Source organism: Benincasa hispida, chromosome 7, assembly GCF_009727055.1.
Source record: "Benincasa hispida cultivar B227 chromosome 7, ASM972705v1, whole genome shotgun sequence".
Taxonomy (NCBI): Eukaryota; Viridiplantae; Streptophyta; class Magnoliopsida; order Cucurbitales; family Cucurbitaceae; genus Benincasa; species Benincasa hispida.
In genome coordinates, this window is record NC_052355.1 from 24,783,115 (window position 1) to 24,799,625 (window position 16,511).

Consider the following 16,511-nt stretch of genomic DNA (forward strand, 5'->3'; position numbering starts at 1 on the left):
ATAAACATAATGTTTAATTACTTCTTTAATTGATGCAAATTTGTTCTAAAAACTTTAGCCTATCTTTCTTCTTGTATTTTAGTTCCTTTTTTTCTTCACTAGTGTTAACACCACAAGGATTAGATTCTTTCAGCTTCAAAGTTCCATCATTTTTACATCACTCCACTCTCCAAATGACAATAAAATCAATGTCCCAACCAACTTTTTGAAGGTTGGTCTATAAGAAGATTTTGGATTGCTCAATGTTGCTTTTGCACTGAACTTGAAATTTCATATAGGGTTGAAAAATCATTCCAACCCAACCTAACATATGACCACCGTAATGTCAACTGTTATATTGTATACCCTCGACCTAAGAGATCAATAGTTTGAATCTCTTCAACCCCATATACTTTTAATCTATACATTTATTCTGTCACAACTCAAACATTCAAAAATAAAACGTGATTAAACTCATCATTACACTATAAACACAGATCCGAACTTGAGCTTCTTGAGAATGTAAGGCATAACCCTAATGTCACCAAAAAAAAAAAACTTTGTAATTAATTAGAAAGGAAAACAATTGAAGCAGAATGTAAGCAAAATGAAACAGGAAAGTTATACTTTAGTACATAAAAGGGGAAATATATGTCCCCTTAATCAAACAATTCAAAAAAGGTATAATCTCAACTCCAAGAAAACCATTTTTCAAACCCCATAAATAACCATTCAAACACGCCTTATTCCTAACCCATCCCCAAACAAAAACAACCCGACCCGCCAATAAATCCGGTCCGGCCAACCCGACCCACTCAACAACTAATCCGCCCCCATTTTTTCCGGCGACCAGAATGGCAACAGCAAGGCCAAGAATCGGCGGACTCGGCGCCCTCCGCCGTCAATCCATGCGGGTTTATAATGAGCCCTTCACTCCCAATGTTGAAGAAAGCGATGAAAAGGAAGCCCACATTCTACGCCTCCAACTTCCCGGTCCAAATTTTGCCTTTTTTCTTTATTGTTTTTTTAATTTCCATTTGATTCCTTAAAACTATTAAATACACCTCTAAAACCTTAAATTGATTTCACCCTTTTATGGGCAATGATTAGGTCATGCCATGCTTTTTATACATAATATCAAATATTTTAGTGTAATCAAATTTTTTATTTTAATATTTGAAGTTTAATTTTTTTTCAAAACTTTAACACTTTTGGTTTTTTTAAAATTTATGGACGAAAAAGTTTATATCAACTTAAGCATTACCCTAAAACCCAGAAATTTAGATAGTGTAGAGTCGAAAAGTAGAAAATATAATCGATATGGCCTACCAATGTGTCATGTATGTGAAAATTAAGGACAAAAAACATAGGTTGCTAGAATTATTTTGAATAAAACTTCACATTTTCAGGATTTAAATGTAACTTTTAAAATGTATAATTAACTACTAATGTGAATATATCTTAACTGAGGTAAATTATGAAGTTATCAACCAAAAGTTAGAGTACATATTATTGAACTAAAAAAATATAGAAGGTATAATTTAACTAAAAATGTATAATTAAAACTAACTTTTCATGAGCATTTTTTTTATAATTTGATCGTTATGTTTTTTTAAAAAAAAAAAAAAAAAATTAAAATTAAAACTACTGGTTTGATTCTTCTATTTTTGATTGAATATATTTTTGCAGAGTTCAATGAGCATCATGTTAAGGTTAAGGTTGAAAAAGAGGCAGGAACGGTGGTGGTCACCGGAGATCGGAATATGGGAAATAATCGATTACTCATTTTGGATAAAACTTATTCAATTCCGCAAAATTCCCAAATCGATAAAATTGAACATAAATTGCAAGACGGGATTCTCACCATTACAATCCCCAAACAAATCACTGAACCGGTGACGGCACCGCCGTTGCAAGCGGCGGAGTCGATGGCAGCGCCGGAAAACGCAGCTCCGCCGGAGACGATGGCTGAAATTAATGAACCAGATGCGGCGGCTCTTCCGAAAGCTGATTCAACCCCAGAGAAGGGAAGAGAAGAAAATTCGCCGGAAAACGTAGCTCTGCCGGAGAAGAAGGCTGAAATAAAGGAACCGGACGCGGCGGCTCTTCCGAAAGATGATTCCAGCCCAGAGAAGGGGAAGGAAGAAATTTCGCCGGAAATCGCAGCTCCGCCGGAGACCATGGCTGAAAGTAAGGAACCAAAGGCGGCGGCTCTTCCGAAAGATGATTCATATTCAGTTAAGCCAACGGAGAAAAATAACGGAAAATCTGCAGAACTCCAAAAGCAGGACTCGGTGAAGGCGGCCAAGGAGGAAGCTCCGACGCCGGCGCCGTTGGTGGCGCCACAGCCTGCGGCGGCTGAAAAGGATCCGGTACAAGGGGATTCCGGCAAGGCGGAAACGACATCGGATCAGAAAATTAGCAGCCCAGATCAGAATAGAGAAATTGAAAACCAAGACCCCAAGAAGGGAAAGGATTCTAAATCAGAGGAGGTGGATAAGAATGAAGAAACCGCCAAGATCGGCACCGGAACTCCATCACCGAGAGCGACCAAAGTAGGGAAACTTGCCGGCGGCTTCACGGTTCGAAGGTTGCCGTTACGGGCGACGGTGAGTCTGTCGGCGACGGTTGCGATTGCGGTGGCGGCATATTTTGCCTACGCTTATTACGGATTTTCGTTCGCGATGGAATGAAGCTGAAATTCGCAACGATTTCTCCAATTTATACCATAAAAAAAATAAATAAAGCCTTTTAATAATTTTCTAACGTTGCGCCATTATTCTAATTTATAATATAGCTAATAATATGGTTAAATATAGGGACTTTTAAAATATAAAAAATATTTTAAAATATTTATCATTTATAACAAAAAGTTCCAAAACAACAAAACAATTTGGAGACAAAAGTATATTAAAAATTTCCTTTAAATATATTTTTAAATATATATTAAAAAAAACTAAAGACTAGAAAAATGAAATATAAATTTCTCTATTCAAGAAAAAAAAAATACAAGAAAATATAAAAAATTGGACAAAAGGCAATTTTGCTAAATCATCACAACCAATTTTGTTAAATTTAGAGTCAATTGTGTCTTAAATTAAAATTTTGGAGACAAATAAATGACAAATAAAAATGATACGTGTCTTCTTTTTGGTCATCCGATCAAAACGATAGATTTATTTGATTCAACGATATTAAGCCTAAATCACAATTTATAAATTTGGCTAAATGTGAAATTAGACCTGAAATTATAAATTAGGTCAAATCGAGTAATTAAAGTCTTTCGATTAAAAATTCAAACCCAATTTAAACCTATAGTAGAAATTTGAGCTAAAGAAAAGATTGGACCCAATAGCTCAAGCCTAAGTCTAATTTTTGAGTCTAAAAGCAGTTAGGCCTAAGCCCATCTAAGACCTATCAAAACTCTATGAATAGATGTCATACCATTTTGGGGGAGAGAGGAAAAATTGAATACTAAAGCTCTATAGTTCTCAAGCTCTAAAGGTCTAAAGGTCTAAAACCTCTAAAGACCAAAGCTTAAAAGTTTTCAAGCTCCGAATATATGAAGAACATAACTCTTCGAAGCTTTGAAGATCAAAAGATTAAAAGCTTTGAGGTAACTCTCTTGAATATTTGAAGACCGAAAACTTAGGAGACCAAACTTCTCCTAAGTTCTTGAAGAATTTCTTAAGATTTGGAAGCTGAAATTTTAATAAGAATTGGAAGAAGAAAAAAATATCATTTAATATTCGACAGAAAGTATTAAAGGATTATGTATTAGGAATTGTACTCACAATACTTAAATCAGTTCTAATAAAAAGTTCATTCAACAAATTAAATTTATTTGGAATCTCGTCGGATATGCACTATTTAGTTCATAGGGTTTCAAAAGTTACATTTTGAACATGAGGTTGAAAGATATTCTAAATGGTCATTGAGTTAATTTGACAATTAGTTAACTAACGAAGAAACAATGTGGCATAATATGGTACGTTGATGCAACAAATTTTAAATAAGGTGGATAGTTTTCACTAACTTTATAATATTTGTTTTGATTAGATGATGTTTTTACTCTATGCTCTATCTTCTCTCATACTTTCTTACCCCTCTTCCATTCTTTCCTCTTATCTTCTTCCTCTTCTTATTTGTACATTACCACATCGGAATCATTATCTACATCTTACCATAAAATGACTATCATTTTTTTTTGTTAGTCAACCATCGACCAAATTAACTACCATTAAAATTATTTATCAAATCTCAGAGATTAAATACATATCAATCTAATATTTTAGAAACCAAAAATGCATTTTGTTCTAAAAATCTCTATTTGGTCTAACTTTACTTGAAGAGAAGAGAAAAAAAAAAAAAAAAAAGCAGTTGAATTCATTAGTTAAAATTCCAATAATCTGCTTTTGACATTAAAGAATTTTAATTTTACTCTAAATTTGGAACGTTGTTGTCTAAATTAAAATATTTTCTATGAAACTCCCCATGTAAGCATTCCGTTTATTGTTTTATAGAAATTCAAGAATTAAGAATGCCTGATAATAAAATATCCATAAGATTACCATGCATTGGTGTGAATAAAGACTTGTCATAATTTTATAAACACAAGTAATGTTTGTATTTGATTTATGATATTAATTATGACAATTTTATATATATATTAAAAGACAATTTTATATAATTTTAATAGCTTACTTAATGGAAGAATAAATATGTTAGTGCTCAAATCTCGTTTGCATTCATGGTTGTTATGGGCCTCTTGTGGGCTTTGACCTTTGGCTCATTCTCGTGATCTGGCTCACTTTCTGAGCTAACCTACATAAGAGAATCTCATATATGTATGATGCTAATGAAGGGATTGTTGGGTCTTATGTCCTAAAACTTGTAGTTTGTAAACAATAAACCTATTATGTTAATTAATATAGATGTTTTTTTAGATGATTCAATAAAGTTGTTATTGAATGTATAAATTGCTCATTTCGTTTTAGAAAGAACCTAAATCATATAAACTAAGATTCATGGCTATTACATGACTACTTGAACTTTATGTGGAGACATAAGAGTAGATCAAGTTCGAGTAGATAGCCAAAATGGTCTATAGTATACGGATAAAGCTGGGAACTTTATTATGGGGACACTATTTGATGCGGCCCACTTTGTAGATGTTATAAAGTGCTACAAACGATGTGATTCTGATTTGCTCATGTGGAGACATACGAGTGGAGGCATCCTATGTAAAGAGATTGTATAAGACCAGACAAAGAAATAAGTCACTCTTATTTTATAACGTTGTTCACTGTTTAATACTAGATATTTCAAAGTGATTACCTAGGTAACTTGACCTTAATCATGAGCTAAATATGAACTCATATTTATTCGGGATTATCCTTAGATTTTTAGGTGAGGATTGGCTCAAAAGCCTCACATTTCAGGGATAAGACCGGATAGATAGCTAGAGACATAGGGTGCAAGACGGAATTCATTCCTACCTGCTTTTAGGGATAGTAGAGAGATTGTTCCCTTAAGTGCTGACTCTAGGTCTTAAACAAGGGGTCCCACCCTCTCATTGGCTCGAGAAGGACTCTGTTTGGTGATTGGATCACAAACCAATTTTTCATTAGAGGATCTATAAGACTTAAAGAACAAGATGTAATCTCGGGGGTAAAATAACTTTTAACCCAACCGTTATTATGAACAACGTATGATAGGCTGACTTATAATTATGGTTATATCGAGTGGACAAAAATATATCTATGGTGAGGGGAGTGCAACTACTAGGCTTTAGTGTAGTGACCCGGTAGTTAACGAATGTTGGTTAATTAGGTTTAAAGAGTTTAGCTAATTAATCTAAGATCGTTGGAGCCCATGATATATAGGTCCATTAGGTCCCCTTACTAGCTCATAGATGGATTAACCTTAGAATAACGTGATGAATAAATTTGAAACGCTCAAATTCGAATCAAGGGAATCAGTAATTATATATGATATAATTAAACGTAATTGGAGAATTGGATAATATTTAAATTTGATTTAAATAGTAATTACATCAATAGGGATTCATGCTAGGAATTGGTGTTTAAATTATTTTAATATTTGATATTAAATTAATATAATTAATTAAATTCTTTAATTGATTATTAAAGGATTAATTTTATTTAGAATTAATTATTCAATTAATTTTATTTAACATTAATAATAGAATTAATATTTTATAAAATTGGTTTTTCATTTTTAAATTTCTTGAAATTAGATTTCAAAAATTGGAAAGGGTTGTTTTTAAATATAGAAAAATGAATCAAAATATTTACAAAACATAGCAAAAATTTAGAACTATCAATCATAGATACTGATAGACTTCTATCAGTGTCTATCAGTGTCTATCAGTGACATTGTTAGACATTGATAGAAGTCTATCAGTATTTATCAACGTTTATCATTCATAGTTCTAAAATTTTGTTATATTTTGTAGATATTTTCAACAATTTTACCATTTGAAATAATTTCCCAATTGAAAATTGGTAAAATCAATTAAATAAAAAAAATGATGATGAATGAAAAATACATAGTGGGTTTTTCCAAATTAAACACCTTAGAATTCCACTTGAATATGATTAATTCAAATATTAATTATGTGACTGGCTGACACGTATAGCTGTCCCAGACCTAGTCTAAGACTCGAAAGCCGCTCCAAACCTGACCCTTTCGACGATCCCGGCCCAAGTTCGCTCCATGTTGAGGCCCAACTCGTGACGGCCCAGTCCAGTTTGCACGACCCACACCCCGTTTGGAGCTCCAGCCAACCCAAGCACAACCCGTGCTTGCTCTGTCCGACTCAGTTTGGTGACTCAGTCGGTCCAGATGGTCTGGACCGGTCTGGTTCGACTAGTTTGACCAGTTTTGACCGATTTTTGTCGGTTTTTTATTTTTTGAAGTTGGTTCGAGCGTTTTTCAAGCGATTCAAGCTGGTTTGAAATGTTCAGAGGCGATTCGAGGTTGTTTTCTATTTATTATTGTAATAATTTTAGCTATTAGCGAGCTTAAGATGCCAAAACCGGTCTATTTTAGTGTGTTTATTAATTATGCATTGTGAATGTATGAATTAAATAATTTATCTATTGTGTGCATATTATATGTCATGTAGATTTAAAATCCCACCATAGGATAAGCATGTAGCATGCATTGCAAGTATATTATAAGTGTTATAATGTATAGTATGCATGTGTAGGATTCTATGTTTTTTATATAAGTTGTTATATTAATGCATGGAATGAATGTTTACATTTGTTATATAAAGCATGTTAGATGTTTGTTATAGGTTTATTGTCTTTTCATAAATGTTATAAAAAGAGAGACTTTAAAATCTATAACAAAGATAAGTTGCATGCTCACGTAGGTTAACCACTTGTTTTAATAGTTAAAATAGGTCGTTATCTTATAAAACCTGGGTTACAAACTAAACCGATATATAATCCTGTCTAAGGCTGGGGGTACTTAAGTTGATCATCTATGAAATACCTCCTACCTAGGGATTATGGCCGAATAATTGAGCATTGTTAACCAGTTTTATGAGCACACGTGAGCGGTGTGAGGTGTTAAAATTGGTTTATCACCTAGACATCGTAGGTTAAATCTAATTATAAATGTTATACTTGGATAAACCTCTTAGGCTTAGGTTGTTTGTTTAGCCGGAATAAACCTAAGTAAAAGTATACTTAAACAAGTAGAACACTTCAGTGGGAGATTAATAACATATATGATATGTTGTTAGAACACTTCAGTGAGAGATAAATAACATATACGATATGTTGTTCTTAGCTCTTACGTGAAGGAGTATATCAACATGCAATGGAAGAAACAAGGATCAATAAGCATTCTAATTCATTAATTTTGGCTATAAATAAAGCATGCTCATACAATAATAAGAGGGTTTCAAGTCATACCTTTGTAAAATTTCTTGAAACTCAAATTCAGATGCAAATCTTCTCCAAATCTTCTTGTGAACTACCTCAAGATCTTTCCTACTATTCTCTTGGAGCTTTAGATTGAGTTATGAGACTCAAAATAAGCTTGAATGAAGGGAATTTGAAAAAGAAGCTCACGGATGCAACTTGAAGAACAGTTACAAGTTTTCAACAAAACTTCAGCAAGTTCATCAGCTATTGCATGCTCGATTTCCACTTTCATCTTCTCTATTTATTGCAGAACATTCATGCATAGAAGAAGGCTACATGAGATGCGACTCATGCTTGGAAGATTGAAGCAAAATCAAGTGGACTTTGAGTGAGCTACTTGGTAAATGTAGTGGAGAAATCCCATTTCCAAATTTGTGTTTTCCAATTTTCTAATTTACAAATTGATTTCCAGAATCAATTTTGATTTCAGAATTTAAAATTATAAAAAAAATTAATTTCAAAAATTAATTTTCTAAATAAAATTAATAAATAATTAATCAAACAATTTAATTAATTCTAATTATTATACAAAATTAAATTATTTTACAAAACGCACCAACTGGGGTGTCGTCAAACATAAAAAATAAAGCAAAAAAAAAAAAAAAAGACATGAAATTATACCTCTACCCCTTCCATCTTCATGAATTTAATATTTTAAATCATACTTAAATATTAATTAATTCTCTAATTCCGTTTAATTCCAACATTAAACGCGTAATTATTCTCATATAATTACTAATCCCTTAATTCTAATTTGAACGTTTTAAATTAACTTATCACGCTACTCTAAAGCTAATCCATTTACCAGCTAGTATGGGACCTTGCGGACCTACAGATCATGGGCTTCAACAATTCGAGATTAATTGGCTAAACTCTTTACAACGAATTAACCCACATTCGTTAACTAATGGGTCACTCCACTGAAGCCCATAGTTGCACTCCCCTCACTGTAGATATATTATGTTCACTCGATATAACCATGGTTAGTAAGTTAACCTTTCACAGGTTGTTCGTAATAACGATTGGGTTAAATGTTTGTTTTACCCCTGAGATTATCTCTTGTTTCTTAAGTCTCACTGACCCTCTAATGAACAATTGGTTTGTGATCCGATCAACAAACCGAGTCCCTTTTAGGCCAATAAGAGGGTGGGGCCCTTGTTCAAGACCCAAAGTAAGCACTTAAGGGAACAACCTCTCTACTATCCCTGAAAGTGGGTAGGAGAGAATTCCATCTTGCACCCTATGTCCCCAGCTATCTACCCGGTCTTACCCCTGAAATAGAGGTTTATTGAGCCGGCGCTGTTGAGCCAACCCTCACCTATGCAAATCTAAGGATAATCCCAAATAAACAGAAGTTCATAGTTAGCTTGGGATTAAGGTCAAGTTACCTAGGTCATCACTTTGAAATAGTCAGTCTTAAACAGTAAACAGCGTTATAAAGTAAGAGTGACTGATTTCGTGGTCCGATCTTTTACAAACCCATTGTACAGGACGCCCCACTCATCATGTCATAACATGTACGAATTAGGATTACATCGTCTGTAACACTTTACAACTCCTTGTAACAACTACAGAGTGGGCTGCATCTGATAGTGTTACCAGAATAAGGCACTCAACCTTATTCATATACTATAAATCATTTTGACTATTTAATTAAACCTGATCCACTTTTATCTCTCCACATAAAGTTCAAGTACTCATGTAATAGTCATGGATCTTTTTAGTTTATTGGATTTCTTTTTAAAACAAAATAAGCAATACATATATTCAATAACAACTTATCGAATTTTCATAATAAGTTTTATTGTTTACAAACTACGAGTTTTAGGACATAAAACCCAACAAACTCCCACTTGGACTAAAACTCCAGTAGTAACTTATATATTCAAATATATAAAACTGATTTTTTGAGTTTTACAGAGAAATACAATAAACTAGGGCACCACATACCTATGGTTTACGATACGATATCCCATACCCATTTTTTCTCCCACTTGCCCTAGGTTATTAATCTGGTATTCATAGTCTTACTAGGTGATTCTCAAACACTTTAGCCAAGAGAATCTTTGTAAACATGTTAGTGTATAATAGACTTCTTATAAAACTATATGGGGAATGCATCTTATTCTCACAACACTTGTTTCTCAATAATGGCTCGGAAGTTATACATTCCTCCCACTACTTCAAGGTACTCTCAACTCTTTGAGTAAGACGTATCTGACCTATCTAAACAACTATTGTTAACAGTGTTAATTCAATGCAAGCTTTTATGGAAACAAATAATACAAGGTGATCTGGAACAATATTCTAATGATGTTGAGAACCCAATTTAAGGCAATTAGAATCTTTGTCATTGGATTTCATGTTCTATCAAATAGACCTAGAAATTTTAAACTTTCTATATTTTGATCCAATCGAAGTATTTCTATCTTATTTTACCTAACAAGTTTTGTATACTCTGAACGTTTTAAGTGTTCCGAAATTATCATTTAGGTTAAATAACTACTTGCCTTAATCATTTTCTAGTCGTTTTAAATATTTGAATATTTACAAATGGCTTTTAACTAGTTTGGTTTTTAACAGAAGTTGCTATACAATAGAACAAACATAATTTTCGAAAATGAACATTTCATTTACAACAAAAATATATACAATTTGTTCTTTACAAGATAACAAAAGCATATAAGATTATCTTCAAACAGCAACATCCCCCACTAGTCAATCTGAGGACAGCTAGTAATATTCAGAAACTAGTTTGCCTGTTTTACTTTCTCTACTCTCTTCTCAGTAAGGTATTGAAGGCAGTTCCTCTTTTAGTATCCTTCCTCATTGTAGTGGAAACACTTTCCTTCATATGCAGCATTAGTCTTGCCTTTTCTACCAGCGATTTTCTTCTTCTCTTTTCCCATGTTCTTATTAGCAGGAATACTCTTACTCTGTGAAGAAGAAGCAACATCAGGCTTTTTAGACGATGTTTCTTTCTTCTCAGCGGTAGTAACGTGTACTTACGATTCCAGACCTTTAGCTCTCACTATTGTCTGGTAAGCTTATAGCTCATTCAAAAAAGTAGTCAAACTGTATTCAATTTTATTCATAAGCGCGTTCGTGCAGAACTGCAGAAAACTCTTCGGAAGAGATTCTAAAATAAAACTGACTTAACTTCCCTCGTAAATGACAGCTTTATTTACTTCTGCCACATTGAAGTGGACCATCATGTTCTGGACATGTTCGCGAACATAGGCCCCCTCTTTCATGCGGCAGTTGTAAACGTAGCTAATAGCATCATGCCTTAGGAAGAAGGACGGTTGTCCAAACATCCCTCGTAGAGATTTCATAATCTCTTTGGTAGTACCTATATCCTCATGTTTCATCGCCAAGACATCAGATATGTTGGCAAGGATATAGGCACGGGTTTTGTCATTCGCCCTGATCCATTTATCGTACACATCCCAAATAGTTCGGTTTGCATTAGAGCTTGGAATGGGAGGACAATTATCTGTTAAGACAAACCGTAAATCGTCTATCACCAGTATAGTATTCAAATTTGATTTCCAAGTTGCATAATTATCCCTAATCAGTTTGTCAGATGTCGAAAATTGTACTAGTGAACTTGTCATTTTGAAAAATATAAACAAATTTTATAAGTGAATTGCTTTTAAACCCAATCAAGTTTTAGCAAAGTAATAATATACCCAAGATTATTTTTGCAACGATACTACAGTAAGACATTCTTGACTAAATACTATCTCCAGGAAAAACTCATATTCTGATAGTCATTTAGTTACCGTTTTTTGTCAAAAATTACTAACTCTTTAGTAATCCTATAAGTGTAACCCTCTATTTTCAGACCTCAAAAGTCTGATCCCAACGATGCTCCCGAAGTTGGAAAGTCAAAGTAGAAACCGACTTTATAAATCCTATCCATTTCTGGAGTTTGAGTTATTCAGAATCTTATGTTAAAACCCTCTGAGGGGATAGCCATCGTTAAATGACTAATGAGGCCGACTTAAAGATGACAAGCAGGTGCAACATAGGAATCTCACAGTTTAAACCAACAGAAGAGATCGTAAGGTATGTTGATACATATCCTTCACCCACTTACTATGAACTACCTCCTCCATTCACTTTGGTCTTGATCTATGACGAACACTTTCCGAATGGAAGTCACTTCCAGGGTGACACAAAGTGTTGCATGGATCTCATAATGGGAATTATATAGGGATGTGAGAATTGAAATCAATATATCATATATTTGATTTTCCAGTGGACAACTTCCCCTCATTCACCATGATCAATTCACGCAAATACTTTCCAAATGGAGGTCACTAGGGTGACACGAAGTGCCGCATGAACCTTTCGGTGTGAACATCTTGAGAACGTGAAAATTTTAAAATCAAAACATCACATTTGATTTTAAAGTGAACAACTTCCCCCATTCACAAAAATCTCGATTCATGTAAACACTTTCTGAATGGAGGTCACTTCCAAGGTGACACGAAGTGCCACATGAATTTTGATCGTGAGCTCTTAAGGACATGAGAGCTAGAAATAATCATATCATATATGTTTATTAATCTTCCATTAAAGCATACTAACATATCATATACGTTATTTTATTTTCACTGAAGTTTTCTAATAGCATATCATATATGTTATTAAACTTCCATTGAAGTGTTCTAACAATTAAACGGGGTATTCGTTTCTTAGGTTTGTTTAGGCTAATTAAACAACCTAAGTCTAGGTGTTTATCCAAGTATAACGTTTATAATTGGATTTAACTTACGATGTATAGATGATAAACTAGTTTTAAAACCTCACATCGCTCACGTATTACTCATAAAACCGGTTAACAATGCTCAATAATTCGGCCATAATCCCTAGGTAGGAGGTGTTACGTGACCGTCAACTTTTATACCTCCAGCCTTCGACAGGATTATATATCGGTTGAGTTTGTAACCCGAATTTTATAAGTTTTAATGACCTATTTTAACTATTAAAACGAGTGATTAACCTACGTAAGCATGCAGTTGTTCTTTGTTATGGATTTTAAATGTCTAACCCAATTTTATAATAGCTTACAAAATTTTAGACATGCTAAACATCCACAACATACATCAAAGGCATTCGATATTTAATACAATATTTATATTAAATAATAGAAACCCTAAACATGCATACTATATGTTATAATATTTTATAATATACTTTCAATACATGTAACATGCTTCTTATGGTGGGATTTTAAATTTATATGACATATTGTATGCACATACAAGATTTATTTAATTATAATATACACATATGCATAAATAATTAAACACATACTGATATGGTTTTATTTTTGGCATAAACAAGCAAATAAAGGCCTAAGAATTAAAAAAAACAGCAAGAAATAGTTCCAAACCACTTCTGGACCGCTCAAACCGCTCCAAATCAAACCCAAACAACTTGAACCGGACTAGAATTGCCTAAACCAAACCAGCCAAAAACCATTCAAGGCTAAACCGGACAGAAACTAAAGAAAAAACGATCAAACCGACTAATCTCACTGGATCTCGCTTGTTGAACCGGTTCAATCTCGTTGTTGGCCGCTCGTTGCATGCTTCTCGCTCGTTCGGTTGGTTCAATCTCGTTGAACCATCGAAATCTCACTCCAGCTAGATCTCTTGCTGATATCGATTCAAAAATCTCGTTCAAACACGATCTCTCACTCTTCGCTCGAAATCTCGCACAAACTTGATTCGAAATCACGCTCGAACTCGAATCCTCACTCAAAATTCCATTAGAATCTCGCTCAAACTCGATTCAAAACCTCGTTTGAACTTGAAATCTCGCTCGAAACGAAATCTCGCTTGAAACTTGGTGAAATCTCGTTGCTCGTACACCAAATCTCGCTGGAGTTGAAAAAATCTAGCTTGAACTTCGGATGAAAATCTCACTCTCGTTGGATTTTTTTAGCAGCGTCGCAACGCTGCCTTACTGCCTAGGCAGAAGCTCACGATCTGGAAACTGCAGCTTGGTCTTTTTCACTTCTTTCTTCAATTATAACTTAATTTCAATGCTAATGACTCCAAATAAATTACAAACTCTTGAGCACATATACAAGCTCATTAAACAAGAGCCAATTACAAATTTAATCAAGGAATCAAAGAGAAATTAAATGCCAAAACTCAGAAAACCATATCAATGCACCATTTTCATATAACTCATGAAAAAACACCCACCACACCAAAATTAAACCAAATTGAATGCTTAAATATTTATTGATTATTTGATAATTAAATTATTTTTTCTCAATAACCACCCTTAGTGGGTAGTTATTAAGTTTTATGAAAAAAGTGGGATAAATGAAATTGTTTTTATTATTCCATGAGACAAGTGAGAGACAGACGTGATAAGTAATCGAGTAAGAAACTCTTACTATACGATCACTTGAGATACTAAACGATCGAGTAACTTGTCTATGTGATAGACTTTCTCATTTACACGATAGTGCTGTAGTGCTGTTTGTTTACTCGATCTTTTCCTCCTCCACACTAAATCTTCCATCAAACCAAAATAAGCCAGAGCTCGCCACTCCTAGATTCTCACACCGAGAATACAAGGTAACCTAGTGGTTGTGTCTAGTTAGTTCGAGGATCGAGTTGCTGCTTATTGCTGTTCGAGGTAGATCGTATTGTTCCACGCGTTCATGAACGATCGAGGGATTTACTTGAAGAAAAGTTCTTCAAAAGTATAATCTCTTATCCTCTGTTTTTATTTCAGAAGCATGTTGTAATTTAAATTTTGTGAATAATCTGTTTTGTGTGACTATAAATGTATGAGATCATTCACAATGGGATTTGGACGATTCGCTTCTACTCAAAGGTCCTCTGTAATAAGAGTTCCTTCAATTGATATCAGAGTCAGGTTGTGTTTTGATTTCCAAATTCCATTATTGTATTGAATGCCGTTTACAGTTTTAGTGGGTTTTAACTTTCTGCAATGCGTTTAACTGTTAAGTGTTTCGTGGGTTGTAGTTCTTGAAACTCTTTCTCTGAAATTTTGTTTCAATGCATGATTTAAACTCAAATTAATGTAATCAGAGTGTTTATTGATTCTGATTTCTTCCATTGCATGTTAGTTTTATCTATCAGCCTTAAACCCCAGAGACGAACACCTCTAAATACAATCCACAAAAGATAAGGAATAACCACCAAAACCATAACAGTTAGGAGGAGGAGGAGAAGGAAGAAGAAGAAGAAGAAGAAGAAAAGCCTTAACTATCTCATATTCTTCTTCCAAAAAAACAAAAACTATTTCATAATGAATAGAGAAGGAAAGGAGTAACGGTAAGAGTGAAGAGAAATGTATGGGTATCTACTTCTTTTTCATCTATCAATTTTGAAGTCCGAGAATCGATTCTCACACCTTATATATCGTGAAAAAAAAATATCTTATACCTATTGAATCATGCTCATGTTGATCTTATTTACAATATCGTTAATAATATAATATATTAGGGTAATTTGGGAAAATTTGTAGATTAATAACTTTTATCCTCATTTGTATTAATCTGTATTAATCCATTATGAATACGGAGATTTATGTAGTTTTTTAACATTATTATTCTAAGAAAAATTACATTGTATGGCAAATACATTTTAAGAAACTAAAGTCATGACTTTAACCTTTTTATAGTTGCAGGTGTGACAATCACATAGCAATCACATACAAATCAAATAGCAATCACATAACAATCACATAGAAATCAGATAGCAATCAAATTTTCAGGCGGAAGGTTTTTGTAATGTTTTCACGTGCCCAATTTTCAATTTATTTTTTATTAAAGTTGCAATTGCCCCTTATTCTAATATTGATTCTAGTGTTTAATCATTGGATCTCTCTCCCTAGTCATTCTTAGGCTACATCATAATAATTATATGCTTAGTTTTTAAAAACTAAATATTTAGACATGTTTGATATCCATTTAGTTTTTCTTTTTTTGTTTTTTAAAATTAAGCTTAAAAACACTCCTTCCACATCTAAATTTTTAAATTTGTTATCTATTTTTTTTTATTAATGTTTTAAAAAATCAAATCAAATTTTGAAAACTCAAATCCCATTTGGTAACCATTTGGTTTTTTGTTTTTATTTTTTTAAATTAAGCTTATAAACATTACTTTCACCTTCAAATTTCTTTCTTTGTTATCAACTTTTACTAATGGTTTAAAAAATCAAGCTAAAATTTGCAAACTAAAAAAAGAAGCTTGTAATAATTTGTTTTGTTTCTAGAATTTAACTAAGAATTCAACCATTGTAGTTAAAAAATCAAATCATTTAAGAAATAGGGAGGAAATACGCTCAATTTTCAAACAAAAACAAAAACAAAAAGTGGAATAGTTACCAAATGGGACCTAAAAAAAGTAGTTTTCAAAAACTTATTATCTATTTGTTATTTATTTTTTACTAATATTTTAAAAAATCAAGTCAAATTTTGAAAACTAAGGCTTCATTTAGTACCATTTTATTTTTTGTTTTTGAAAATTAAGTCTATGTACACCACATTCATTTGTTATCTACTTTTCACCA

The 16,511-nt window shown here is 33.0% G+C and overlaps 1 protein-coding gene across 1 annotated transcript; it reads left to right on the forward strand.

Moving 5' to 3' along the window:
- The first annotated feature begins 582 nt into the window (after positions 1 to 582).
- Positions 583 to 2,745, forward strand: LOC120081145 (protein RESTRICTED TEV MOVEMENT 2-like). The gene is made up of 2 exons (XM_039035820.1): positions 583 to 972; positions 1,669 to 2,745. Exons 1-2 carry the CDS (start codon positions 834 to 836, stop codon positions 2,670 to 2,672), a joined length of 1,143 nt encoding a protein of 380 aa, XP_038891748.1. The 5' UTR covers positions 583 to 833; the 3' UTR covers positions 2,673 to 2,745.
- The last annotated feature ends 13,766 nt before the right edge of the window (positions 2,746 to 16,511 follow it).